The 26,479-nt window shown below is 42.3% G+C and overlaps 1 protein-coding gene across 4 annotated transcripts in view; it reads right to left on the bottom strand.

Annotated features, from left to right (window-relative positions):
- sema6a (sema domain, transmembrane domain (TM), and cytoplasmic domain, (semaphorin) 6A) overlaps positions 1-26,479 on the bottom strand; it is a 103,018-nt gene that overhangs the window by 34,407 nt on the left and 42,132 nt on the right. For all 4 annotated transcript variants that reach the window (XM_051422230.1, XM_051422229.1, XM_051422231.1 and 1 more), the window contains 8 exons: positions 24,553-24,725; positions 23,626-23,743; positions 11,921-11,981; positions 10,421-10,483; positions 9,673-9,774; positions 3,044-3,134; positions 1,494-1,613; positions 886-974 (listed from right to left, as the gene is read on the bottom strand). In XM_051422230.1, coding sequence (XP_051278190.1) covers positions 886-974; positions 1,494-1,613; positions 3,044-3,134; positions 9,673-9,774; positions 10,421-10,483; positions 11,921-11,981; positions 23,626-23,743; positions 24,553-24,652 — 744 coding nt within the window. In that variant the 5' untranslated portion in view covers positions 24,653-24,725. The remainder of the gene's footprint in view (positions 1-885; positions 975-1,493; positions 1,614-3,043; positions 3,135-9,672; positions 9,775-10,420; positions 10,484-11,920; positions 11,982-23,625; positions 23,744-24,552; positions 24,726-26,479) is intronic.

Below are 26,479 nucleotides of genomic sequence, written 5' to 3'. Positions count from 1 at the left end.
TAGATTTATCAATTTGCTATAAAGCACAAATGACTGCTTACATTGTCAGGGGAGGCCAATCTCCTTTATAATAATGAAGAGATATAATTTACTAAATGTTAAATTGCGCTCTGCACCATCAGTTCTACCACCACATGCATAATTATACTGACACTGCTTTCAAAACACCCAGCAGATTGAGAGGCCTGATCTGTATTCATGCTCTGGATAACACATGCCTGTCACTTCTGGCAGCGAATCCATTATGTCTGTGTTTCCCGTTACCTCCGCTCTGTTCTCATCTCGTCCCCTCTCTTTCACGCTCTCTCGTGTGTTTCCTTTCATTTATTCTGAAAAATACATACTGAACGATTCATTTCCATAATGTATTTTCTCCTGCCTGGTATCCAATTAAACTTTTTGAGGGCAGGGTCCAAAACTGAATTGAGAAGATTAATAGAAAAATGTCTGTTACTGTCCCTCTGGTGTAAAACCTGAGGAAAGCCTGTTTCTTCTTCAACCTTTCCTCTTCCACTCCGTCTCATTTCTCAGAGACACTTGGGTGGAATTCCTCTTGGGAAACATTGAGACGATAGGTCAAACGGGAGCACTGCCGGACGGATGCGGACGTGCAATGCAAGCGGTATATTTAGACTTCAAAATGGGATCTCCAGACATCCACAGAATTTGCTTTTTGGTTCTATTTTAGGTCCTGCATCCTGCCCAGTGTTTATCTGTTACTGAAAAATGTTTGGCCACTTTACAGCTCCTGAAAGCCTCCTTCCAGTTATGTGATACACCCATATCCTGTTAGTTTCCTCAGGCACTTCCTGATTCTCCTTGTAAATAGGAAGTCACCTCTGATTAGAGTTCAAACAATAGCAGAAGAAGGGAGCCTGTGCTTACCTTTCCCATTGTGTTGTACTCCATAGCAATTTCCCGAAAGAAGAAGTAGATGAAGTCCCCATAATCGACTGCCTGGACAAAGTAGGGCTCTGTGGGAGGAAAAAAAATGAAATAAAAAATGAGTCAAAGTGACATTTCGCCGTGACAAAACCCTTCTGACACAATATTTCACAGTAAACAGCCGGAATATCTGTCATATTATGCAGAAAAGCACCAACTGTGAGCTTTGAGTGCCTCAATCTATCATCCATCATATCAGCGAAACAATTTGCATGCAAGGAAAGAGGGATCTCTCTATTGAGTTTTGACAGGCTGGACTTGTGCTTGTTTCTCCCTGGGGCAGAGCAATTTCCTGGCTACATCAACTCTACCAGGGCAGGTTGGCAAAATGTACTGCATCAAACAGAGCGTGTGGCATTAGCATAAGTGCTCTTGCACTTCATACCTGGATTCATTCACAGAGGCACAAAGGACACACATACACACAAATCATAAATCACACAAACACATGGTCAGGCATGCATGTCGAAACTCGAGTTTGTTTTCTAACTTGTCAATCAGCTCGGTGCTTTCCAACCACATAGAACTTGTTTGTGTCTCCAACTCACCTTTCAGCCATTTGGAGTCGTGTTTGACAGTGCGCAGAGTCGGGCTGTCTCCTAGGCTACGATAGATGACCGCATCGATCGCAAGAAAGTCTGTTACGGTGGCCGAGTACAGCTTGCCATCTGGAATGGGAATACAGAGACGAAAAGAGCAATAAGAAGGAAAGATGGAGATGGTGTGTGAAGAAGAATGGAAAGAGAAAGACAGAGAGAGAGAGAGAGCCATAAAGGAAAGAGGAAAAAGGTGAAGAGAGTAAGGTTCAGTCAAAAGAAAAACACATAAAGCCACTCAGAGACTCCTGCTCTCTGTGGCTGGGTACACAAACATGTTTCAGATGGCTCCGACTTGGAAAATGAATGAATCACGCAAACCAAAGAGACTCTCTGATGGACAACAAACAGGCTGTACACACACTTAAACATGTTGCACATTTGTAATTGCTCACTCCGGCAAACACACTTTAAAAGCACACTGAAGCCCTGCATTCACAGACACACACACACACACACACACACACACACACACACACACACACACACACACACACACAGTCTGAGAGCCCCAAAGAAAGCCACAGTTACACACACGTACGTACACACACATGCTTCACCAACACAATCCACCACCAGCATGACCTCAGCCTGCCTTGGCTATAACCACAGTGGAAACTCAAACTACATAATTGAAAGGATAGCAGTCAGAGGAACCCTCTTGATTACTCAGTGCTTCCAGCTCCTTCCAAGCAGCTCTGCTACACATTAACTGGTCGAGCAAGGCGTTTACTCTCCTCCTCGGCTTTTAACAGGCAGGGACAGCTCATCAATACTGCCATAAATCGGTTCACAGCAAATATGAATGGTGACTAAATGTCTTTAGCAGCCTGTGGCTCCGTACCATCAGAAGAATCTCACCCCGCCAATGGAAAGCTGACTCATTCTGGTCCCATCCGTTTGTGACTTATTTTTAATTTTATGCATTTTGAAAGAAAGCGATCGAGAGACAATGTGGTCGACAGGAAAGTACAATAAAAGTCAGAGAAAGATAAATCTGTTGCCACAATACTATTGATGTGTTTCCAAATGGCTCTAAAAAGCAGCAAATTCCTGACACAGAGCAAATGTGGCCTCGAGTTTGATGATTTGCTCTAGTGCATGTAACATAGATTGGCTTTCACTCTTGACATGTTGTCAGAGTATTGCCATTATAATAAACCGCAGGGCATTAAGAACAATATTAAATACAACCGCAACTAATCCCCTTGCTCAAATAGACTCAACTTTCCCATCTAGCTTAAACGTGTTCCAATGTTTAATGAGTGCAGATAGGAGAAAATTAGGATGAATGTTTTTGCCTCATGGCAGTCAATGAGCAGTAGTAGTATCACACACACTTAATCTATTTTTGCCTAACGGAAACTTGTGAAGAGTTTCTCTCACGTAAAGCCACAGGAAAGGACTTGATTAAAAATCACAGTGATGATAAATATAATTAAGTACTTGAAAACGGATGAATAAATTGTTAATTGGACACATACAGATGCATTTAATCTTACCAGCAAAGAGCGCAACATTGGCGTGCTTGGCATCATATGGGCAGCGTGCCATTCCACTGATCTCCTCTCCCAGAGCCTCCAGGGTGTCCATCTAGGGTCGCAAATGAGGTGAAAGGTCAACAGAGGGTCAAGACAATGTAGTGTTGTCAAACCAAACAATGGATTTGAAATACAACTAAGACAGACAATGTCGGCTCCCAGTTGGAGGAAAAGATCTAGAGGAGCAAAATGAGAAATGTCAAAAAAATGACAATTTGAAGGCACTACCACAAAAATACTGTGGAAAAGTGAAGAAGTATGGTGTGAGTCATAATAAAATAGCTGTGGTACCCAGCCCAGGAGTGTGTCCATCTAACTCTGACCTAAACTAATATCCCGTGGATGCCACTCTGGTGTCCTACTGAGACCTGTCAAAGCAGCCCATGTGGGAGTATCTGGGAAACTGCCAAGGAGGGAAATTTTTAAAAAACTGACATTTTCCACAGCAACATTTTCCACAGCAACATGTTCCACAGTATGGGTGGATGTGGTTTGCTTCCCCCTGCCATTCTGTTATTCGTCAACTGTACTGGTGTTAAAGAAGAGTTTTAACAACCCTCAAGAGAGATCTTTAACCCGTTTACTGCAGTGCTCTTCCCTGCCCTGATTTCTATAGTCTGAGCTTTTGCTTTGAAGAGGAAATAAATGGGCAGAGGAAAAGTGGGTGAGCACACGGCCCTGAGCGGGGAATGTGAGAAATTTGTGCTAAACCACAGTAGTCTTTAAATAGTAGATCATACAGTAGTCATTATTTTATATTTTGCAGCCTCAACTTGTGTCTTGTGTTAAGAGCTTTCCCTTGGGCAAGACTTGTTCCCTGATTTGGTGAAGACATCCTTGTTTTAATTCTGCACCAGGACAATATAAAAGTTGTCTTTTCTTAGCACTGGGAGGGTAGCTTATCCAAACTTAGCTAATTTTGTCATTCAGTCACTCAGCAGTCCCAATTCCATGAGCTATTTTAAGGCATAGTCCATTGTTGAAGAAGCCCTACTGGTCTAGTTTAGGGCTGAGTGGGATCTCTGTGAATTGGAATTTAGACAAGATTTTCTTGTTTTGTGCCCAGTTTGGTTGCAGTGCGATTGGCAGGGGCATGGTGGAGTATCAGATGTGGGTGAAAGGTCAGTATCATCCCACCATGGGTTGGCTTGTCTTCCCCAGCATGCTTTAGGACACTCTCTTACCAGAGATGCACACAAACAGGCACACACAAGACAGAAGAGAAGAAAAGCCATACTGCGCTGGCCAGAAGCTGAGGTCAAGAAAGATTACTGAACACACTGTTGCCTTCAGAGTTCACAATACATAGTAATTTTTCTTCTCTATCTCTGTTTCTATCTCTCTCTTACTCTACTTCCTCGCTTCCTCACTTTCTCCCTTTCTCTCGACAAAGAGAAGCGTAGCTTGCCAAGGCTGCAAACTGCTTACGCCGCCCTTTTCTGGTCTCTAAACAGGTCATTTTGTTTTCTATTCCTGTCTCGGCGGAAACGGTTATCATCTGCCCACTAAAAAGGTCACACACACTCCGGCGCAATGCTGGAAAAGCCTGCCAGAGAAATTGTTGAGGCTGATTTGGCAGAGAAAATTACAAGTGACCTTTTACAACAAACACTGAACCACCAGCAGCAGCACATTTCTCGATTTCTCATTCCTACTGTTTCTTCAGAAATTATAGGAGCATAATATACGGAAGCAGGCTGGTTAGAAGATATATATATTGTTATTAGACAGGGGACACTGTAATTATAGATTAGGCTGAGTTAATCATAAGGGACGTGAGTAGCTGAAGGTCAGGTGCGTCCACTGAATCAGAGTGTCTGGATGTACAGAGCGACAGGGAAACTCGGTTAAGCTTGAAACGTCAGCAGCTTCTGTGTCAGCTACCTAACCCAAACACTCCCTCCTTCTCTGACACATCACAAACACACACTCGCATATCTCTCACGCCACAGCAGCTACCCCCAACCCCCCCCCATCCCCTCACCGAGGCAGTGACCTCTGTCTTCTGGACTTGGCTGGCTGTCACCGATCTATTCCTGCCGTTTGAGCAGAGGAGGACACTCCCAGCTCGGCCGCAGATATACGTACAGCTCTTGTCTCCTGTCAAGTTGGCATGTATGGAAAAACAACAGCCGAGTGTTCCCTTGCTCCTGTTAGCCTTGTCCAAAGCAATATCCAATATTTTAAAAATAGGCAATAGCAACCCATAAAACTGCCACGCTGAACCACAACATTTCTAAACATTACCATAAAGAAAATTTGATGTCTTTAGATTGTTTACCAGGCAACCTGTATTACGCTGTCAACTCCACTAGCTGCGAAAAATAAAGAAGTGCTTCAGCTTTGTAGAAACACAATTCAAAGTAATGGGAAGGGAACAGTAGCGCTGTCACACTTCGTCAGCGCTGCCTTAACAACATTCTGTAGGGATCTACTGTCGCTTAGCAGACAAATGTACAGTAACCTTGGCTCGAGGTGCTGTGTATCTAGATGAATTAATTACTACAACAGCTCATTGGTGCTTTCCATAGGCTATATGCTAATTAATTAGACAAACACAATGTAGATCCAAAACATGCCCATCAGGAGTGTTATAATTGGTTCAGCATCAGCTTCAATACTCGGGGTGAGGGACATGTTCTGCTTCTGCGTCTCTGTTGTTTTTATGAGTCCTTTATGGGCTTTATTTATCATTGCTGAGGGATTTGTGAAATCCTCCTGAGGACAAATTTAGGGTAAACTGAGCCAGTGTCCCACTTATTAACTGTTTGCTTGAAACAGTTTCCTTGTTTATTGTATATCATAAGAAGTGCATTTTTTCCGAGGCATGTCCATATGCAAATATAATTTCTGGGATGACAGCGATTCCAAATTAATATTAGAAGTTACCTGGTTCGGATTTATGATTTTGACCAACTTGTTGGTATCATAATGGGAAACCACTGATGGATGAATCATTACAAAGGAAAAAAGGAAAATCTTTCTTTTACAGATTCTAGCATATTGATACATTTTCAGATGGGTGTCCTGCAGTTTGCAGCTGTGTTGAGTCCCCACACATTTCTTTGTATTCAGTCCATATTTCCACCTGCACAACCTTCACCATCTATAAAGGTCAAGAGCACAAGATCACACCTGGGCCAGAAGCGGTTGTGTAAACCAAACAAGGACACATCTCCCTGGGAGATTAATAGTCATGGCCCATTTCTCTGCAACCTGTTTCTGAGCCCTGGGAGGATGAACCCTTTCCCTGACCAGTTTTTACACCAGAGCAGGAAACTGGAGTCTTTGCAGCTGTTGAAAGAAATGTGTTATTTTAGCCAACAGAGGAAGAACCCCATTTATCTAAACCTTCAACTTCTAAAAGGATTGATCTTTTGTAACAAGAATGGTAAACAAAAAATATGACAATAATTGGGTTAATTATGTGTCCTTACTGTTGTACAAATATTAATGAATTATGTTTTATGCCATTGTCTTTCTTTGTAATGACCATTATGTCAGTCAAACAGCTCCTGGAAAAGCTGTTTGTATATAAGGCATGTGTGGATGTATTTTCACCTTGTTGATTACAAAAAATCCCTCTGTGTGCATTAATCATATTTCAAATACAAAGACTTGGCACAGATGAAATTTCCCAGTACATCTCAGTCCACCAGTATCAAGTCGAGGATGCATCACCTGGGACCCACTGCCTCCAGGCCTCCCCTCTGATTCCCCCCGCTTCGCCCGGCAACAGGCGATGAAACCGACTCCAGCCATATATCAGCCCAGCTGGATGGGCTGTTTATTATTACAGCACAGCAAGGGAGTGACAGAGGGAGAAAGCAACAGAGGGAAAGATGGCGGAGTGGTGGGAGCAATGGAGGGGGAGAGGAATTAAGGCTGGCAGGAGAGGAGGCGAGAGGGAGGATGAATAGGAGAAGAGAGGGTAGTTGGGTGCTGTGAGGTGCCGAGGGAGAGGTCTGTGCCATGGCTGCCAAGGTGTCTGTCTGTGTTTTTTTCGTGTGTGTGTGTGTGTGTGTGTGTGTGTGTGTGTGTGTGTGTGTGTGTGTGTGTGTGTGTGTGTGTGTGTATGTGTGTGTGTTTGTGTTGACACTACCAACACAAGGTGAAGGGGCAGATAACGAGAAGAAGCTAATGAAGAGAGAAAATTGGTAGGTTTGTAAAAAAACACTAAAATCAGAGGTAAAAATAAAGAGGTAACCAGGCAGGAAAGGTGTTGGAACAGAAGACAGCGTGGGGTGTTGCTGGTTTGGGCGGGAGCCCTCCCTGCCCCCTCTGTCTCCCTCCACTCCTACTCCCCCTCCATCCCTTCTTCCCTCCCGCTCGCCCTTGCAGCGTTGTTGATTAATGTGGGATGAGGCTGGCCCCGAAACAGAAGCTCTTTTCAGCGCTGTCACACTGGGGAGATGGAGAGGCAAACTGTGGCCAAGGTGGATTTAACCACAAACACACACACACACACATACACACACTTTTGACCAAGCAGAGTGGACGAACCCAGCACGCCATCAAAAGGCCTGGTATCTGCCCAGAGAGTCTGCCAGCCTTCCAGCATACAGTGTGTGTGTGATTTTGTAAAATGTGTGTGTTTGCCTGTTTGCACAGTTGTCACTATTTGTGTGGGTGCGTACACACTTCTGTTTCATCCCTACACATGTGCCCATGCAGGCATTTGTATGGGCATTTGCATGTTTGTGTGCAAGTGATCCGTGTTAATTCTTACAACATTTTAAATGCTGTCAATATCTGACTCTTTTAACAGCCTTGGCATTTATTTAGACATATAATGTTGATCCGGTTATTTCCGGTCTAAAAATGCTATTTTATTCAGCTAAAATAATTTCAGTGTAGTCAGTGGAATTATTTTTTAAGGGGCAGTTGGACGCACGTTAAACTGTTTCACTAAAATATATTAAGACTGATTGGACTGAGCAAATTTGTAACACGAAAACATCCTAAATATTTCTTTCCACAAACATTCCTCATTCATTTTGAGTTAACATTGCCTATCATGTGCAGTAATTTATGGACAATGATTTTTATGTTTATTCACAGGCAAGCGTGCGTGTGTTTGCTTTTACCAGGCCTCACTGTGTTTTACAACACTTCCCCTTAACTTTACCAGACTAGCAGCAATATCAGCGCAGTAGCAGCTAAAACACAAACCTTAAACCATAACCGGAGGACCTATAAAAACTAACCACGCCTGATAAATGCAGAGACATAAATTCCACTTTCCCCGCAGGAGGAGCCAGTGAATTGAAAGACGTCCACTCTGTGTGCTTAGCATGCCGAACCACAAAGGCAACGAAGCAGAGATGTCTTGTTTCTCTGGTAAACAGATCTAGTGAACCAAAGCAGGGGAGTTTTCCCCACAGGCCACCTAGATAACATCTAGATGTGCTGTGACCATCGCATCACATCCAAACAAACCGAACAATAACATCCTTGAGGACAGAACCTCTGCTGAGTCTTTCCGTCTGCCCTCCCGTCTTTCTTACTATCTGCCTGTCCATGTGATTGTTCCTATATCTTTCTTTCTTTCTTGCCTGTACAATGTGTTCATACCTGATTTCTCTGGATGACAGCTCACACTGACACTTGAATAAAATTACCAATTAAGCTGAGCAATTTTTTTCCCGTATGTATTGGTCAGTCCAGCTCCTGCAGCTTGCAGAAGAATTGTCTTGTGAATGAGCTAAGATTTACTCAATGTAATGGCAATGCTGCTCACTTTTCACACTAAGGCATAAAAAAAACATCAGATTTATGTCACTAGGGAAGAAAAGAATTGGGACATTTTCATCAGAAGTTTGATGACAGCCCGTCTGCTTTTTATGTTTGTCTTTCTGCCTGCCTGTATGCCTTCAAATCTATTTTTTGTGAGTATGTTTTTCTTTTCTTTTTTTGTCCATCTGCTTCCCTGTCTGCCAATCTTCCTTTCTCTTCTTCTCCAATGTCTATCTTTTCTTGACACCTCTATTTTTGTCCATCAAGTCCATCTTTATGTCTACCTGTGCACTTTCTTGACATGAGGTCATAAGAATGCATCTTCACAAGGTGCTTTTGCTTTTTACTGAAGGAATCTTGAAACTATTCCAGACATGCCCGCTTGAATACGGCCAGCAAGGCATCTGTTTACAGGAGAGGGCTGAATCAGATTTCAGCCCTTCACTTTAGTGTGTGTGCGCGTGTGAGTAAGTGAGTGTGTATGCAAAAAGGAAGGTAGTTAGGTTTCTCTGCTTCTAAATCGAGCGTGTCAAAGCACACCTGGAGATAAAGACACAGGAGGAGGGTCTGCTGAGTTATGAAAGTCATCCATCTATGTCCATCCCTTCATAGCTCAACCCACCCTTAAACTCCCACATGGTTGAAGTTGCATGTGAAAAATATCCCTGAGTGTGTGTATGAGTGTGTGATGGAGGAAAGGAGAAAAAGTGAGAGTGAAGATTAGTGAGGTCAAAAAAGCGGAAAAGAGCACCAAAGACCTGTTTATCTGTGTGTGTGTGTGTGTGTGTGTGTGTGTGTGTGTGTGTGTGTGTGTGTGTGTGTGTGTGTGTGTGTGTGAGCGTGTGTGTCCCTACCTTGTAGGTTCGACAGGAGGGGTTGAAAGCATTTGTTCCACAAACAAACAAGGTGTCGTTATTTTGCTGTAGGAGGACTTTGATGAAATTGTGACACTCGTCCTTCAGGGAGCCAGGAGAGAAAGAAAGAGAGAAAGAAAAACAGAAAACCTACTGTGACATTTGTGCTTTTTATAATAGACACTTCTACACTGAAAGCCACATGCAGTTTTTGAAACGAAATGTTACTTTTTCTTTCTTTTGAAGTACAGCAGGTAGTGCTCCACACACAAATGAGAGGCATTTCTAACAAACATCAAGCATACAATCGTGTTATGTAGCATTTCCTCATGGTACATTAAGTGATATTTACAGGCATTTTCAATGCACCTTCCCATGTCTTTATAGAGCAAAAATGAAATCATTATTCATTTTGCACAGTTTGTCAGAACTTACAGTAAATCCAGAGGAAATACAATTGTGCTGCTATTTGATATGGAGATTCTCACTGATGTGCTCTATAAATTGCAATATCAGAAGGTTACATTTACTGGAGGTTATGTTTTATTGCACCTGCAGGGTCCTCTGTGTCTGTTAATGTGTGTGTGAGACTGAGAAGGAAGCAGAGACTGTGAGAAATTACATCTGTTACCCCTTGTCTGCATTGTATAAAGTGTGATTCGCTAAGTGTTTTGTGAAGAAATAGGGTGACATTTGTTCTATAAATGTTGTTAGGGTGTAAGCACAGAAGTCTGAGTGTTTGCTCTACCTTATGCTTCCCTTTCATTCTGCAAGTGTCCACATCTGCCTGTCTGGACTTCCATGTCATTTTCTGGTAAAATAAAGAGAGAAGTAAATGAGAGAAAGGGAGAGGAAGAGAAAGCAACAAAGATAAACCTTCAGGAGAGGGGAAAAAAAACAGAAGGCACTATAGAGCTCAATAACCAATCTATACTTTGATCAATAATCATCATCTGAGATTGTCCATCATTGATTCCCCTAATGAGGCACGTGCTCTGAGGTGAACTTTATTCTAAGCCCTGATTGGAGATCAGTTTACCTCCTTGAACTTCTAATTCTCTCCCAGAGAGGAGGAAATACGATGCTGACCCCGGTTCAGAAAAGAGTCTGTCCAAGGACAGATCCCGCCTCAGAGCTGGGAGCTCATTTCTGTGGATTGATAGGCTGTCCATCCTTCTGCACACACACACACACATACACACACACACACACACACATACACACACACACACATACTCATACATTGCCTTGGCCTATAGGTCAGCGCTGGCCAATACCTGCCAGTCAACTACAAACACAAAATCCTATAAGCCCTATTTCATTGTCACACACGCTTATCAGTCATTGCTTAGTTATATCTGGTATCCAGCCATGCACACACACACACACACACACACCACTTTTCGTCCCTCCCCTGTGTGGCCTGAGGGTCAGCACTGAGCCGCTGGTTCAGACCTGCGTACCCGCCACTGTTGTACAACATGTTTGGAGCTCGGCCACTGATTAAAGACCCACAGTCATCAATCAATCTGCGCGTCTCCCACCAGCCTTTCATCTGCAGCCTGCTCTCATTAAGACCCACTCGCCGGGCTTTGACATTGAAGTGGATGAGGTGGAGAGAAAGGCGGGTTGTTGTATACATGAGAATGGCCTTGTTTGAATTCTGTTTGCATGCATTACGTTAAGGGCAAGTGATGCCAGCGAGGAGTGGTTGGAATGGGATGGAGAGTGGGTTATTACAGCCGAGGGCCTATGTAAATATGAGAGGCTTTTTGAATAATTTGAAATCTGGGTCTTCCTCCCGGCTACATCCATCTTGTCTTTCTCGTCCTTCTGCAATTCATCTCATCTTACCTTTCCCCCTTTTTTGTCCTTTCTTCCCCTCTTTTTTTCCTGATCCATCTTCTTCTATCCACTTCCCCTCCTCCTCTTCCCTCACTTCCTCTACTGTCCGCTTAGCTTCCGTTACACACCCATCAGACCTTCCTGCTGCCCCACTGATGAGCGTGAATGACGCAGGCGTTTTGCTAGCTGATTGATTGGATAATCTTCTTAACGGGGTCAGCACGGCGAGCACGGCAGGCTCACACCGGTGAGTGGGTGAGTAAGACTGCTGGCAGGCACACATATACACCCACGTGCACACATAAACAGACAGTGGCACTCAGAGCCAGGTTATTAGGGTTACGTTGTCAATCACAGCATGCTGAGAACAACACGTCCTCAAATAGACAGACGTCTCACTCACCTTACTGAAAAAGATCTCGTCACTGTTGGCAGTGTCTGTGTCCACCGTGTATATGTGATCCCTGCGAGCGATGGAGGGAGAAAGAGAGAAAAGAGAGAGATGAGAAGATAAAAGGTCAGACAACAGCAGACAGTCAAAAATTCTACAAACAATAAACCCATTTCTTTTCTTCCCTCTGTTTTCCCCCTGCAGGCAGCATACAACGTCAGAAAATGGGGCTTTGTATAAACTTTGTTCAAACTTCAAAAATGACAATAAACAAAAGGAGGCCAGAGCTATTTGCTCTGTCAGACAGAAACAGTCAACAAAGGTTTAGAGCGCTGTGGCGCAGGCCCAGGGACAAAGCCTCTTTGTCCCAGAGAAAGGTCTTGTGGGGGGGGTGTAAGGGAGGAGGGGAAGGTTGAGACGGGAGGTGCCAAGTCACTCAGAGCTGTTCAGGTCAATTAAGCCTAGTGTTTGAGCCACAGGAAATCTATACTAACACTCATTATAGCTCAGACAAGAAGACTTGTGTGTGCTGGCCTGGAAATATACAGGCTTCTCCTGTATTACACAGTCCAGCCATATAGGCCCCAGCAGGGCATATGGAAGACATAAAACCAACAAGGGTTAACTACCTCTCAGACAGACGGACAGGCTGGTGGACCAGGCATGTAGCTACACCTACTTACCATGGAGAATTAGGGTGCAGACAGGGAGGGTGCAGCGGGGTTTGGGGGGGGTAGAAGGTGTAGAAGTGGTGTGAGCAAAAGAGACAGAAAGAAATCGAGATTTTTCTCGTTTGAGGAGAGAACCAAAGGTGACCGTGCCAAACGATGTAGCTGCTTTAATTTGTTAGAGATTAGCTGTTGAACGTGTTTTTAATCAAAGTGTATAACAGTGGCATCGTCAGACTCACGGCTTAATTACGTTCCAGCTCCCCAACCTGCGCTCAGCCAGTCAGCCTGCCTTGCTCTCTCATTAACTAAATCTAATAAAGTCTTTGGAGGAACAGGCATCTTGAAATGAATCCACTTATATCGCTTTCCTGGGGGCAACCTCCATCTCCTCGAGGATAAAACTCAGTCTACTGTACATTATCAGCCCCGACGCTTAAATTGAATAATTAATCTTTGAGAGCAGTTGAAATTAAGAAAACAGCACTGCTTTCTCGGTGGGAGAGGACACGTTTCCGGTGAGGCCATTGGCGAAACCTGTCAGTGAAATTGTTGCAGTGTTTTCTGTCAGTTCTCCTTCCTTCCATGTCTACACGGGAATGATAACACATCACACACGCTATCTAGCCTTAGAGTGCATTGGTCAGTCATGTGACTTATAGGTTGCTATAGTTAAGGTACTATAAAATAACACTATCATCATCTTTTAAAAAAGTTCAGTTCTGTTGTTATACTTCTCTTTAACTACCTCAGAACTTTTTGGTGTATTTTGGAAACTGCCTTCTTCATTTTTGGTTAAATGAAACCTTCTTTTATAGAAAATCCATCTATGCCTGTCAGCTTGGTCCCTCACAATGGATAACCATAACTAAATTTCCATTCGGTCTTTAAAAGAAATCCTGTTCTTTGAAACTGACTGAAATCAAAAACATTTTCATGTAATATTCAGCCATGAAAGGAGAAAAGGAAGTCAACTTTAGGTCACTGAGATGGATCCCATGCCCTTCCTGGATTCAAGTTCACTTGCTTGAGCAAATTCCAGATGCTGACTGTCACTCTGCCATGACTAAAGATCGAGCATTTCAGGCTCAAAACCGCAAACTCTGCTGCAAAAAAGTTTTTCATTAAAGCTCTCTGCTAGCACTACCATTGCACTACTCAGGCTAATTGATCTGGATTGAATTTCCGGGGGTTCCTGAACGGCCCTTCTGTGTTTCAGTGTTTCTTTCACCTTGCTGCCAAGGTAACAGGATACATGTCATGGAGCTACAGTAAATTTGATTATTAAAATGGCAACTGTAAATCGTCAAATATAGAGGAAAGACACAGAAGAAGAAACATTTAAATGGAATAAATGATGGGTGATAACGCTGATGGATGATATCACTATAATGTTCAGCTATGTCTCCTAAAGTTCAGGGACTTGTTCGTTTAACTTCATTTATATCTTTATATTAAAATTCAAACTTCATATTAAAAATACAAAACTAAATCAAAAGCTATTAAATCGGAGGATTACTTGGTGGATTTAGTGTAATCCCATGGGTTATTTTACTGCCTGCAATTTTAAAACAGCTCACGAGAAATCTATAATTGACTGCTCCATAATTTTCTACAGTAACCTTCCCAGCTATGCTCCCTGCCTTGTGCCTCTCTTGTCCTGCTGCTGACAGCATCCTCAAGGGCCGAGGCCTTCCAGCCGCAGGGTTTTTGGTTCCAGCAGAGATTAGAGGGAGCCAAGCGATGAGGCGTCCCTCAAACATCCTGACTAGAGATGGAGGAGGACAATGGAGCGGCTGTGTCTGTGTCAACACCAGCTCTCTAAACACACACATGTGTAAGGAGGAGAGATACTCACACAAACATGCACATGCACCCTTTCACCTCCTTACCACTGCACCTGAACTCATATTACAACTTATTCACTTCCCTCTGGTGTGTGAGTCACATCAAGAGAGGACACGGTCTTCGAGGACTACACTGGTGGTATTGTATGTTTCAGATCATTAACTACAGAGTGAATATACTTCACATTATTGCAGACCATTTTCCAAAGCAAACCTGAAGTTTTAAAATTGATTTCCTACCTTCCAGGCAGCCGGTGGTTTCCGTTTATTTAATAACCTATGAAAATCAACTTACGGAGAGCTGAAACCCTGAAATACACGATCCATCACAGCCAACATTTCATTGCCTTTATTTCCTGGCAAAGTTACATTATTGTCATAAGGTGTGATGTGACATGTGATTGCATTCACAAATTATTAGTATTATTGGAGTTGTGAAACTAAGGTCGAAACTAACAATTAGCTTCACTTTTGATTTAATCTGCTTATTATTTTCTTTATTTCTTTTTAGTAATCGATGAATCATTTATTTTATGTAATGTCAAAAAATTGTGAAAAAATCCAGTGTACAATCACATAAAACAGAGAGAGAAGCTGCCACCAGACAATATTTGGCATTGAAATAATCTATCAGTTATTAAAATGGTTGCTGATTAATCTTCAGTCAATCAACTAATCGACAAATCAATACAGCTCTGAAGGAAACAAAATCACAAATCACAAAAGAGGTGAAAAATTAAATGTAAAGTAAGTTTCTTGCCTTAAAAAGGTTGCTGGTAAAACTTTCCACTCATGCACCAACAGGGAGTTTATATATAACAGAAACCTAAAGTGAGGTCATGAAGAGTATAGGCGAGTGTTTAATCTTTTCAGCTTTTTAAAATATTTTCTTGTTATGAGTCTTCAAACCCTAAAAAAAGACAGGCGACCTACTGACCTAGCAGCCTAAAGCTGAGGTCAGATTTCGAGACAAGTTTTTGCCCACTGATCATAGTTCAGACTAAACAACTGGCCTGAGTAAAAGCTGCTGTCATGTTAAGGCCAAAGTGTGGCGAAGAGTAATAGAACAACCTAATTTTATTATGCAGCAGCCTGTTTCCAATTGCACCGAGCAGTTCAGTGGGAATTTAGAAATTACTGTTCTATTGTTTATTGTTTCCTGGAATAGAAATATTTACATTACAGATGTACACATTTACATTTCACTTGTAATATTATTCATGAGAATGAAAAATGTTGTATGAGTGTTCTTCCGTTCAATTTGCATATGTGGACTAAACCTGCCATTTTGATCAGGTAAATTCCTTTAAATAAAGTCTTGTAATAACACATGAAGTTCATAACAAGATAAATTGTGAATATTCAAAATTGTATACTTTTTACAGTATGTGAGTAAAAATTGTTGTTTATAAAAATCAATGCCAGTATATTTATTCTCTTCTTCGCCATGTGCTTAACTCCCTCTAACTGTTAATGTCACACTTCATGGTGAATCTTGAGCCACTCACACCACATGTTTCAGACTGGGTCCAACAAAATTATCAGGAATTGTCAGGAAGCTTATGTCTGTAGTCTTGAGCCCATTCAAACTGCATCATGATTAATCTATACCATGGGCTTTCAAAGTCTGCCACTGTGCCCATCCCTGTGGGCTAAAACTTGAGACCTCTTCTTTAGCCTATATTTATTTATATATTGCACAATTGACACCATTAAGCAGTTCCTGTGTGAAATGCACCCATGGATGTTTACAACAACCATCACTGGATTACTTTGATACATAAGAAAACGTAAAAGAAAACGAGTGTCATTTTTTACAAATAGCAGCAATCAGGCGCTGAGGGTTTTAAAGTCCTTAACTGTGTGTCACAGCCACTGCTGCAGCTCCGACTGCTGATCGGGTTGGTAAGCCGGCCAAATTTGTGCAGTAAACTACAATAACTAACTTTTTAGAACACCAGAGGACAACTGTCCCTTTCACCTTACACAGTATCTTTGCCTCATGTTGCTCCCTCCACACCCCCATTTCAACTATCCAGTGACCCCTGGGGAGGCGCAAATCAATGTTTGAAAACCTCAGATCTTTGCCAAATACTGGACCCAAATCTAACTGGTTCAAATCTGTCTCATACTCATATTTACAGTGAAGTCCTTTACTTGAATCCTATCAAAGAGTGATGTTTACTGAAATCCAGCCCAAAGATGTTTTGCTACATGTCATTCTCTTTCCCATCATTTTCTCACTCTCGGCTGTAAACTATGAATCAAACATGCTCCAAAAATGGCACAGTGATGTTGCCCAAAACATAGGGGTCTACTATATAGGGATTATGAAATTCAAAACACCATGAGATTCAGAGGAAACCTCCAGACAATTGGCTGTCAATGTGAATCACTTGGCGTTGGCTTTGCATTTCCCGAAAATTCAGTGACAAAAATGTATGAGTAGGACGGAAGGTATGCAAATATCCTCTCAGACACAAATATGGAGGCACTGAAAAAAGATGGGTACAGACAGAGAGAAAGAGCTGAATGATCAAGGCAAGACAGTAGACCAACTGAGCGTGGGCAAGAGTGTGAGATTGAGTGCTATAGAGTGACATAGAGGGTCTCCGTCGGACATGTAGCCATGCGTGGCCATGAGAACACAGAGGCTTTGTGTGGAAGAATGTCGTTTTCATAACAGCGCATTTCTTCTAGGGTGACGGCGGACCAGCTTGGTCCATCTGCTGGGCCTTTGTCAAACTATCTTGCACTCCAGTAGCAGAAAAGAGAGGAAGGCGATTAGCATGCACCCCGCACCTTTTGCCACCACCCCTCTTTCCGCAAACTAAATGCCTGCACGTCCACCCTCCTCTCCACCTCCCTCCCTTTCTCTCTCATCACCCTCTTCACCCATATTCCTCTCTCTTCATAACTGGATCATGGGTGGTAGAGGAGGGTCCATTGTACATTGTTTTGGCTTTCCCTGGTTCAAATCCTCTTCACAAAATGGGTGGGAGGGAACTGAGGAAGCCAGCAGGCACCTTTGGGCTGTGAAGGGAGTCGTTGAGGTTCTGAATGGGCTAAGGGCACAGAGAGGCCCTCAGTGATGTGGTGGCATGAAATACAACAAGCCAGAGTTCACTCACCCCCAAGCTGAGGCAGGTTGTTCTTTTCGAAGGTTGAAGCTCTCATTATGGTTTTCTACATTCTCTCCACATATCCTTTTGTGAGTCTGTGCATATGGGTGTATGTGTGTTTTTGTGTGCAGCTGGTTCAGTGGGGTGAGGGGCATGTTTTGAGCATGCACACTTAGCTCAATTAGACAGGCATGCATAATGAGTGCATAAAAGATGGGGTATTCTTTACATTTATTGATTAAAATGGATCCAGTATTATCAAATTGTTTCCCACATCACCATTTTTATTGCTAGGCAGCCCAGTAAGTAAAGGAATTAGTAATTAATGCTCTCAACCATTACTTAATCTGTGACCATAAATGCACACCAACTAACACAACATGTCATTATGTAATTTTGCTAACATTTTTACATATGCTAAAGAGATATCATGGATTACACCATGTTTCAATACACAATATCCTAAGTATATCTACATATTTCTGTTCAAAATAAAACCCAAGCAACTCATTTAGATGACATTGTCCATTGCTACACACAGCAGTAACTTTAGGCTAGCAGCCAAACCTAGCCAATAAAACTGAAACAATATACAATGCAACTATCATCATAGCAACAAGTTTCAAGGGGACAAGAACAAATGTAATGAATGCAATAACTTAACAATGTTGATATAAAGGAAATAAGATAAAAAAGTAAGTATATAATGTAATAAATAAGATATAAATAATATATAAGTAATAATAAATAAGAACCTCAATATCAAAACTCAACTGCTAGTAACACTCTGGGTGCTCCTACCTAAATACCCAGAAGGGCCACAACAACTGGTAACTAATTATTCCTGCTGTTAATAACTTGACACTAATTTGAGAGCATGAATGACTATTTCCAGGCTCTGTATAATTTTGCCGGATGAATTGTTAAAAAAACCTTATGAGAATAAAATATTCTACATTCTTTTACAGTTATATTTTGAATGGAAACTTGCTCCAACTTTTAATTCAGGTGATTATGATCACTGGAGCTGCAAGCTTTGTTTCAGTGTGTGGACGTGGCTGGATGTAGCTAGTGCTGCGAGGAGAGGGAGAGGAGGCAACCGTGTAATCCCAGTCATTAGTGGGTTTTAACAGGATTTGGTGTAGCTACAATAATGGAGACTCTAGTGGCCTCCACTGCGAGACCCAAAGAGACCCGACAGGGAAGAACAGCGGTCACAGAGGCACAACTGTTCCAGAGGACTCAACTGAGAGAAGGTAATCAGGATTTTTGTGTGTGTATGTGTGTATGTGTGTATGTGTGCGTGTATCTTTGTGTGCTTGTGTGAGTGCTAACGGCAACTACAAATTTGGGTCCCTTCACTCTCACACTGATCTGTCTATCACTGTCTTTCTCTCTCCCACACACACATACATTCTGTCTCTGGTTCCCATGCTTCCCAGCCTCATAGAGGGGTGTAAACAGAGTGTGGTTGGTGTTACCATGGTGAAAGCTGACTGAGGGCCGGGAATGGCGACTATGCCCTGCATGTGGAGAGACCTGGGGCATGCTCGCTAGGCAGGCTATACAGTGACACACACACACATACACACACACACACACACACACACACACACACACACACACACACACACACACATACACACACACATGCACAATTATGTATGGACTGTCTCATTCTCTGCATGTCTCTTCTCCTCATGTCCTCAAACCATAGTCTAATCTCAAAGATACATTCTGGTTTCATACAACCTGTGTTTTATTCATAATTTATATTTGTAATAATAATGTTGTATGACATTAGGTTAGTTACTCAGATCTTAAAAGTTGGTGATATTGCTTAAAAATTTAATAAATAGGAAAAATGAAAGATTATTATTTGTTGTTGTTAACATCCATAACAGTTTAAAATGTTTACAGAACAACCTCCTGGTTCACCTTTGAACTACTGTATTGTGCAGGTACACAGTTTTCTTGGGCGATTTTTACTGACAATTTTGGTTTCAATGTATACCTCCAAATAAAGTTACTGTTACTGTTGGCTTGTTTATATCTAATCATCTGACTACCTAACTCTTGTCCTGTCAAACTTTTTGTATGTACAGAAGTGTCACCACATCTCAGCAATTACTTTTGTGAGTGCAGTGCTATACTAACTGATAGAAATGAGAAACAAGACCCACTTTGGTTAAAACATTGAAATTTAACCAATTCGTATTTGTAACCTAAATATTAAACATCAAAGCAGTTTGAATAAGTGAGAGCTGTTGGTATTCTCTACACCTCCTCTATACCAGCTTAAGTACTTCCCCAGAGAGGCGATTCTGCTGTTTATGGATCAAGTATCATGGGAGCATGGGAGTCACCCATGGCCACTATTGTGCACACCCCTTGCTTCTCTGCCAGTTTGGGAATGTGATTGGCCTTTAACCACATGATCATATACCCCACCCATATATGTGGCTGATATGTATGTGTAAATGGGTGACTTCTGATATTTTTTAACCTTTTTAATTTTGTTGTCAGCTGCTGGAGCTTTGACCTCTTCAGCTGAAGAAGAAAAGAAAAAAAGAAAAGGTCTCTAAAACTCTAAAACACTCTAAATGTCAAAGTAGTTCTCACAAAGGTGTGAGTTCAGGATCTCACATTAACGCATGGTATCAACAATGAGCAAAAAAAAGAGAGGAGAGAATGTAGATTAGAGTTTGGATATGTTTGTCTGACTTCTACATGGAAAGTGGCTTCAAAGTGGAGAGGAGTGACATGACATGCCTTGCTATGGTTGCAGCCATACACACCCATATTTATGCACACACACACAGACGTGCACGCTCACAGAGATATTTTCTAGTGATCAGAATGATAAATCTTCTATTGCACTGTGATGAATTCCCTCTGAATGCCGCACATAGTGTACCCTGACCATGAAATATGGACCGCTGGGATAGGAATCCTCCTGCGTCCATCTTTCACTGCATCAAGAACAGTTTATTGCTTTTACTGAACGTGACTCTGCTACTAAACACCTAAAACACACATGACAGCAGACACACATAAACCACTGAGCTTGTGCATGAAGAAGTTTTCATGTTCATTACTTGTACTTTAATATACATCATGTCTCAGTTTATCATGGGTAATGTACAGCTGATTGCTGCCATAAAAATGTATGAAACAGCAGCTGCACGTGACCCAACTTGATACAAGGTTGAATCTCATGGTAGTCAGCACCATCACAAACAAACACCTCTTGTGATTCGTAACTTACAACAATTTTTCTTTGTGTGAAATTGCATCTGTATGTATGGAGTGATTTATAGAGGGTCTTGTTAGCAGAAAATGTGCAATGCTCTCTTTTTAAGAGCCGGTATTTGAGGAAAAGTCGGATAAATCAGCATTATACTGACTCTATGTTAAAACTGAACAAGCAAGAGGTCTTTTTGTAGCCTGCATATGAAAAGACAGCAGTCTGAGATCTTATCAGGCAGCATATATGTGTCTCATATTGGAAAAAAATATATATAACCTCATCCACAGATGACACTTTTTTCAATATCTGTCTACATATAATGGCCCAAACAGAACTGCAGAAAGAGCATCTGATTCCAGCAAATCAATACATTTCATTCAAGTCTCCAACCCGAGGATGAATTATCAATCACCGCATCTGTTGCTGAGTTACTCCATTGCCAGAGTATTGCCTCTTTCCCTCTATGGATTAAGCCACTTTTGTCTATTTACAATTTCATCAGTTGCTATGTTTGTATGCATCTCATAGCTTCAAAATCTTGTGATTTTATTGCCAGCATCAAAACAGGAGCCAAAGGGATTTAATACACTGAGCAGCCATTCAAAAAACAGCCTGAAACAGTGTTGAGCTTTGGACTGTGTTCACAGTGGCCATCTGCAAGCTGCTGCACACCAAGAACTGAGGCTCACTGGTCTAGAGGCATGATGGCAAAGCTGTGTGATGCTGGCCCCAGAATAAACAAGTCATTTGACTGGACAACCATCATAAAAGCCACTATTGATGTTGCCTAGTTTTTTTTTCTGCAGCATTGTTCGTTGTTTCGTGGCTCGAGTCTTGCTGGGTTGACTGTTGGCTCGCTTTCACATTGATTTCTGAAGTGGTGATTGTCTCCGCTGTTCGCCTTAAACTGTTTGTCATTCAACTTTTACATGTCTTTATTGATATCCTGCTAGAGCCGATGGATTTTAGTGCACAGGCCGTCATTTGTGTGTCCATGTAATCGACTCCAACATTCTTCTCTGTGTCAGGATCAATGGCGGTCATCCGGCTCGGTCTAATCTGAGGCAGCCATTCCAGTTATTCAGGGGTCACATACCTCGACCATGTGTCAGGATTCCCGTCTGCTTTAAGAAAGTATGCAAGTGTGGGACCGACGAACTAGGTGACCTCGCACATGCACATATGCAGACACGATCAGAGGCTGTAGTACCCACACCAATAGGCACATGCACCAACACATGTTTGCCATCCCAAAAGCATATGCACACACAAGAAATCACTTTTAAATCCATGCGACAACTGGTCACACACACACACTCTCATGTACACACCCCTCCAATAAACCTTCTGTGTCTCATTTTCCTGCCCTACCCCTCAGGTCCCTGCCACCCCATGTGGAGCAGGTGGGCAACAGGCAGACCAAAGTCTCTGGCGGCTCACCACACACACATAAACACACACACGCAGGCTCTCTCTTGCTCTGTTTCCTTTCCCACTCTCCACACCTCCTCTTAATGACCACAGATATGTTAAAAAGCTCTGCCACTTAAAGCAGTAGCCTCTCTCAGCCACTTAATTTGACATGCTTGGGAGGAAAACAAAGAAAGACCCCTATTGTGGCTTTTAACAGTATCCAATCAAGCCTGCCTCTCAATTAGCCATGGATGGAACAGAACAAACGGTTAAGGATCCATTTTATTAAGACCTTTTCAATGTTGCCTTAACGTTATAATTCACATTCAAGACTGCACTGAAGGTAAACTTGTCTGTTGATGCCTTGGACATGGACCTGACTGTTTTTACAGCAGTGAAGCAACATAAACATTTCTAAAATACTGATGACAACAGAGGAAGCAAAATCAATACTGGTTTTCTCCATGGCTCCAGATGCTGTAATTGAGCTATATTATCTCTCAAAGTTGAGTCACATAAAAATAAAGACAAGCAACTGAAAAACACATTGACTGATAGACAGAAAGCAATAAAGGCAGGTGACAGACAAAAAACAACCAGGCAGAGAAACAAAGAGTTTCAAAAATCGATTTGCGAGGGCAAATAGGCTGCCAACAAATAAGGAGTCAAAACTCCCCAATAAGTCCTGTATTACTATGTATCGACAGCTCAGAAGGTACATTAAATGATGCCTAGATGGTGCACTTACCCTAAATGTGGAGAATATCAAGTAGTCTTTTCTAAAACAAATTGGAAACTCTTTGTGTGTGGGGGTGAATTTGTATGTCAGTCTGGATGTTAAACCAAAACAGGGCACAAGTCTTCAGGGACATCATACGAGGTAAAAGGGGGGTTTTGGCAGACGGTAAGCCCAAAATAGAAAACAACAAAGACGTAATGAAGGAAAAAGTCCAGACTGCAAAGTGCTTTAAAGTCTCAGCATTTTGCTCTGAATTAGTCCCTCCTGATTCCTAAAACTTTAAAAGAAAACAGCACAGCAGGGCTCCAAAGTTCAGTTCGGTAGCCCAACTGCTGTGAATCCCACAGCCTTCAGCAATTATCGAGTTAAAAGGGGATCACATGTACACACAATCCTCAAATGGCAATAATTGATGAGAATCATTCTGAGCTGAAAGTCAAATTCAATCAGCAGCTGTAATATGAGAGGGGATGATAAAGGATTCAATAATACCGGTGGAAGCACACTTGCTCAGTTTAATTAATCCTAATCTACAGCGGCCTGCAATTTTATTCTAGAAGGAAAAATAGTCAAACTTGCAGGAAGTTTCTGTCTGAAATGGCAACAGTATTTGAGGACCTACTGGGTGTGAAGAAAACATATGTTCAAAAACTGGACTAAATATCTCTTATCACTCACCTGGCAGCGATGTATAACGTCCTGTTCATGATCATGATGAGCTGGATGTCCAGTTTGTGCCGCTGGGTGTTGTTCCTGCCAGGTTTGTGGCCTACAAACGCTGGATACTGCTTTGTGTCTGCAAGAAGAAAACACAAATGAATCCCTGCATGTGTCAAACCCCACCACTGTTGTTGGTTGAGCTCCTCCTGTGACCATAAATTATAGGCTAAAAATGTGCTGCACTGTAAAATGCAATCGTTCTATTGTTAGCGGCTTTGGATGAAAGTGCAAACACTCTGACAGAGGAGCAGGTCTATGTGAGGCTGGCTGGCTTCTCTTTCGGCTCTCCTGGCCAGGGGCATTGGGTACAGCTTTAGCCCCAGAGAGAGTAGGACAGGGCAGGACAGAGGGAGAAACACAGAGAAAAACAGAGGGAACAATGACCGTATCTTTATAGCCTGCAACAGCATTTAGACTATCACACACAGCATTAGGAGCCCAACAGAAAAATAGCGGATTATCCTTTGATGTGGGGTGGGCTCCGTTTCAAATGCTGCTTTAAGTCGTTCATTTTTGTGTGTGTAGAGAGCCTATCCTTGGGCGCCAAATTACACTCCATGCCTTCAAAATGCATTCAGTGTAGGGGGAGGTGGGGGTTACAGAGGAAGCAAGGGTTGAGAGGGATGTGGAGGAGCAAAGGGATAGAACAAGTGAGAGAGATACCAAAAGGGGGATTTGCAAAGTGGAAAACAAAGAGGAGAGGCATAAGAGTGCAGGGAGAGAGCGAGGGAGGACTTGTAATGAGAGGAGGGATGGTGATCAAGAAGAGAAAGAAAGAAAAAAGAAAGGAAGAAATGAAGAAAGAAAGAAAGAAAGAAAGAAAGAAAGAAAGAAAAATAAAAAGAAAGGAGAGAAAAGAGAGAAAAGAGAGGAAGATATACTTACAGTTGCCGTGTGAGATGCTAATAGGCTCGCTGTCTTCGGGGAAGCCCGCCCCGGCTATTTGCAGTAGCGTGAAGTAGAGTAACAAGGCCTCTGACCTCATGGTCGCACCAACGCTGCTGCTGCTGCTGCTGCTGCTGCTGCTGCTGGTCCTCTTGCTACAGATTTACCTCAGCCTGTACAAGGAGACAGAGAGTGGTAGACGAGGAGGAGAAGGAGGAGATGGGGAGGGATGAAGGGAAAGGCAGGAGGGAAAAAAGACAAAGTTTGTCAAACAAATCTGTTTTCACCTGACTGCCTCCTCAATTACTTCCCCTGCTCTGTTTTTTGCATTCTTTGTGTGAAACAAAGAAAAGTAGAAGCTGGGGAAGGGGGGGGGGGGGAAGGAGTATGCCATACAAATTCAAGTCCATCTGAATTAGCTGTTTGTGCATTTTGCACGGCCCATTGCAATCTGTCAGAGATATATTTATATATGCATTTTTGATGACTCAAGTGAGCCATGTTGCAAGCGAAACAGAATTAATTGGATTAGGGTGGTAATATGCGTCATAGATCGATGTCAGGCAGAGAAGAAGAGCCTCTCTCTTCCTCTCTCTCTCTCTCTGTGACAGGGTCTTAGTGAAGTGGGAGAGCTCTCGTTGAGATTAGCCTGCTGTAAAGTATCAGCAGTACCTAGAGATGGGGCGGGATGGTGTGGCAAGTACCTAATTTCCCACTTGTCAGTCTCCTACAAGGGTAGCAATCCCACATTCTAACTCCTACAGGCCGATGACTACCACCGGCTAAATTGGTGCATCAGTATGGCTATTAAACACTCCAATTTACCACAGCAATAGTTTAAGAGCCACCTGCAGGCTTGTACTTTCCTTTCTTTCCTCTTCATCTCATTTCTCATTGCACTCTGGCTGTACCTTAAATGCCAACTGTTGACTCTCTATTCTCACTCAATAAGTGTGACGACTGCCAATTTCCTGGAAAAGAAATACCTTTTCTTGATTATTTACCTTGGAAAAAAAATCTTGGAAAACACAATGTCCTCAACAAGCTAATTTCCTAATGTAATGTATATGTGACCAGTGAAGTGGATTTTATAGATGATGCCCTAAATTGTGTTGATTTAATGTCTTCATTGCACAAACCATGGCAACTGAGCTTTTTCCACTGCAGTTTGTGGCAACAAATTACACTCATAAATCATCCAAGACAATTATTGCGTCTGTAATCTAATCAAGAATAAAGCATTTAATTTGCATAAAGCACGTTCTTTTTTTCTCACTTGAAGCTGCAGGGGTGAGATGTTGCTGGGTAGATAGAGTAAGGGATGCTTCAGGGATGAAGAATTGAATAAAATATTCGATTTCATTTGCTCCAGTCTGATAAAAGTTGTTTATCCCACGCTGTATTTTCATTTGCTATTGTATGTCCGAGGGGGGGGTAGACGATCGGGGGGGAGGAAGGAGGGAGGAAGAGATGGAGAGAGGGGGAATTACTCTCTCTTTTCTTTGTCATGTCTCTCCCTCTCTCTTTCTCTCTCAACGTCTTTCTCTCTCAACGTCTCTCTCTCTCTCTCTCTCTCTCTCTCTCTCTCTCTCTCTCTCTCTCTCTCTCTCCATGCTCCTGTGAATCTCATTCAGGAGAGGAATGAAAACACTATTCACTGGGAGAATCACTTTAACACTGAGGAGAATACCAATACTAAAGCCTGGATACGACCTTGATCTCACAAGCCGCTCTGTCCCCCTCCCTCCTTTCTCACTCCTTGGCCTACTCCTCTTATCCTTACTCCTTTTTTGTCCTGTACTCTATATTTTATGAAGAAAAGAAAATACTAAAATGGATTTTTCCCCACCTTCACCTTTATCATACAGCGAAGGTTGACTGAGCTACAGTTGCACTGTGCGTTCCGGCTTTACCCAAATTTACAATG

The sequence above is a fragment of the Dicentrarchus labrax genome, unplaced genomic scaffold (genome assembly GCF_905237075.1).
Source record: "Dicentrarchus labrax unplaced genomic scaffold, dlabrax2021, whole genome shotgun sequence".
NCBI lineage: Eukaryota > Metazoa > Chordata > Actinopteri > Moronidae > Dicentrarchus > Dicentrarchus labrax.
This window is presented reverse-complemented; position numbering and strand designations above follow the sequence as displayed.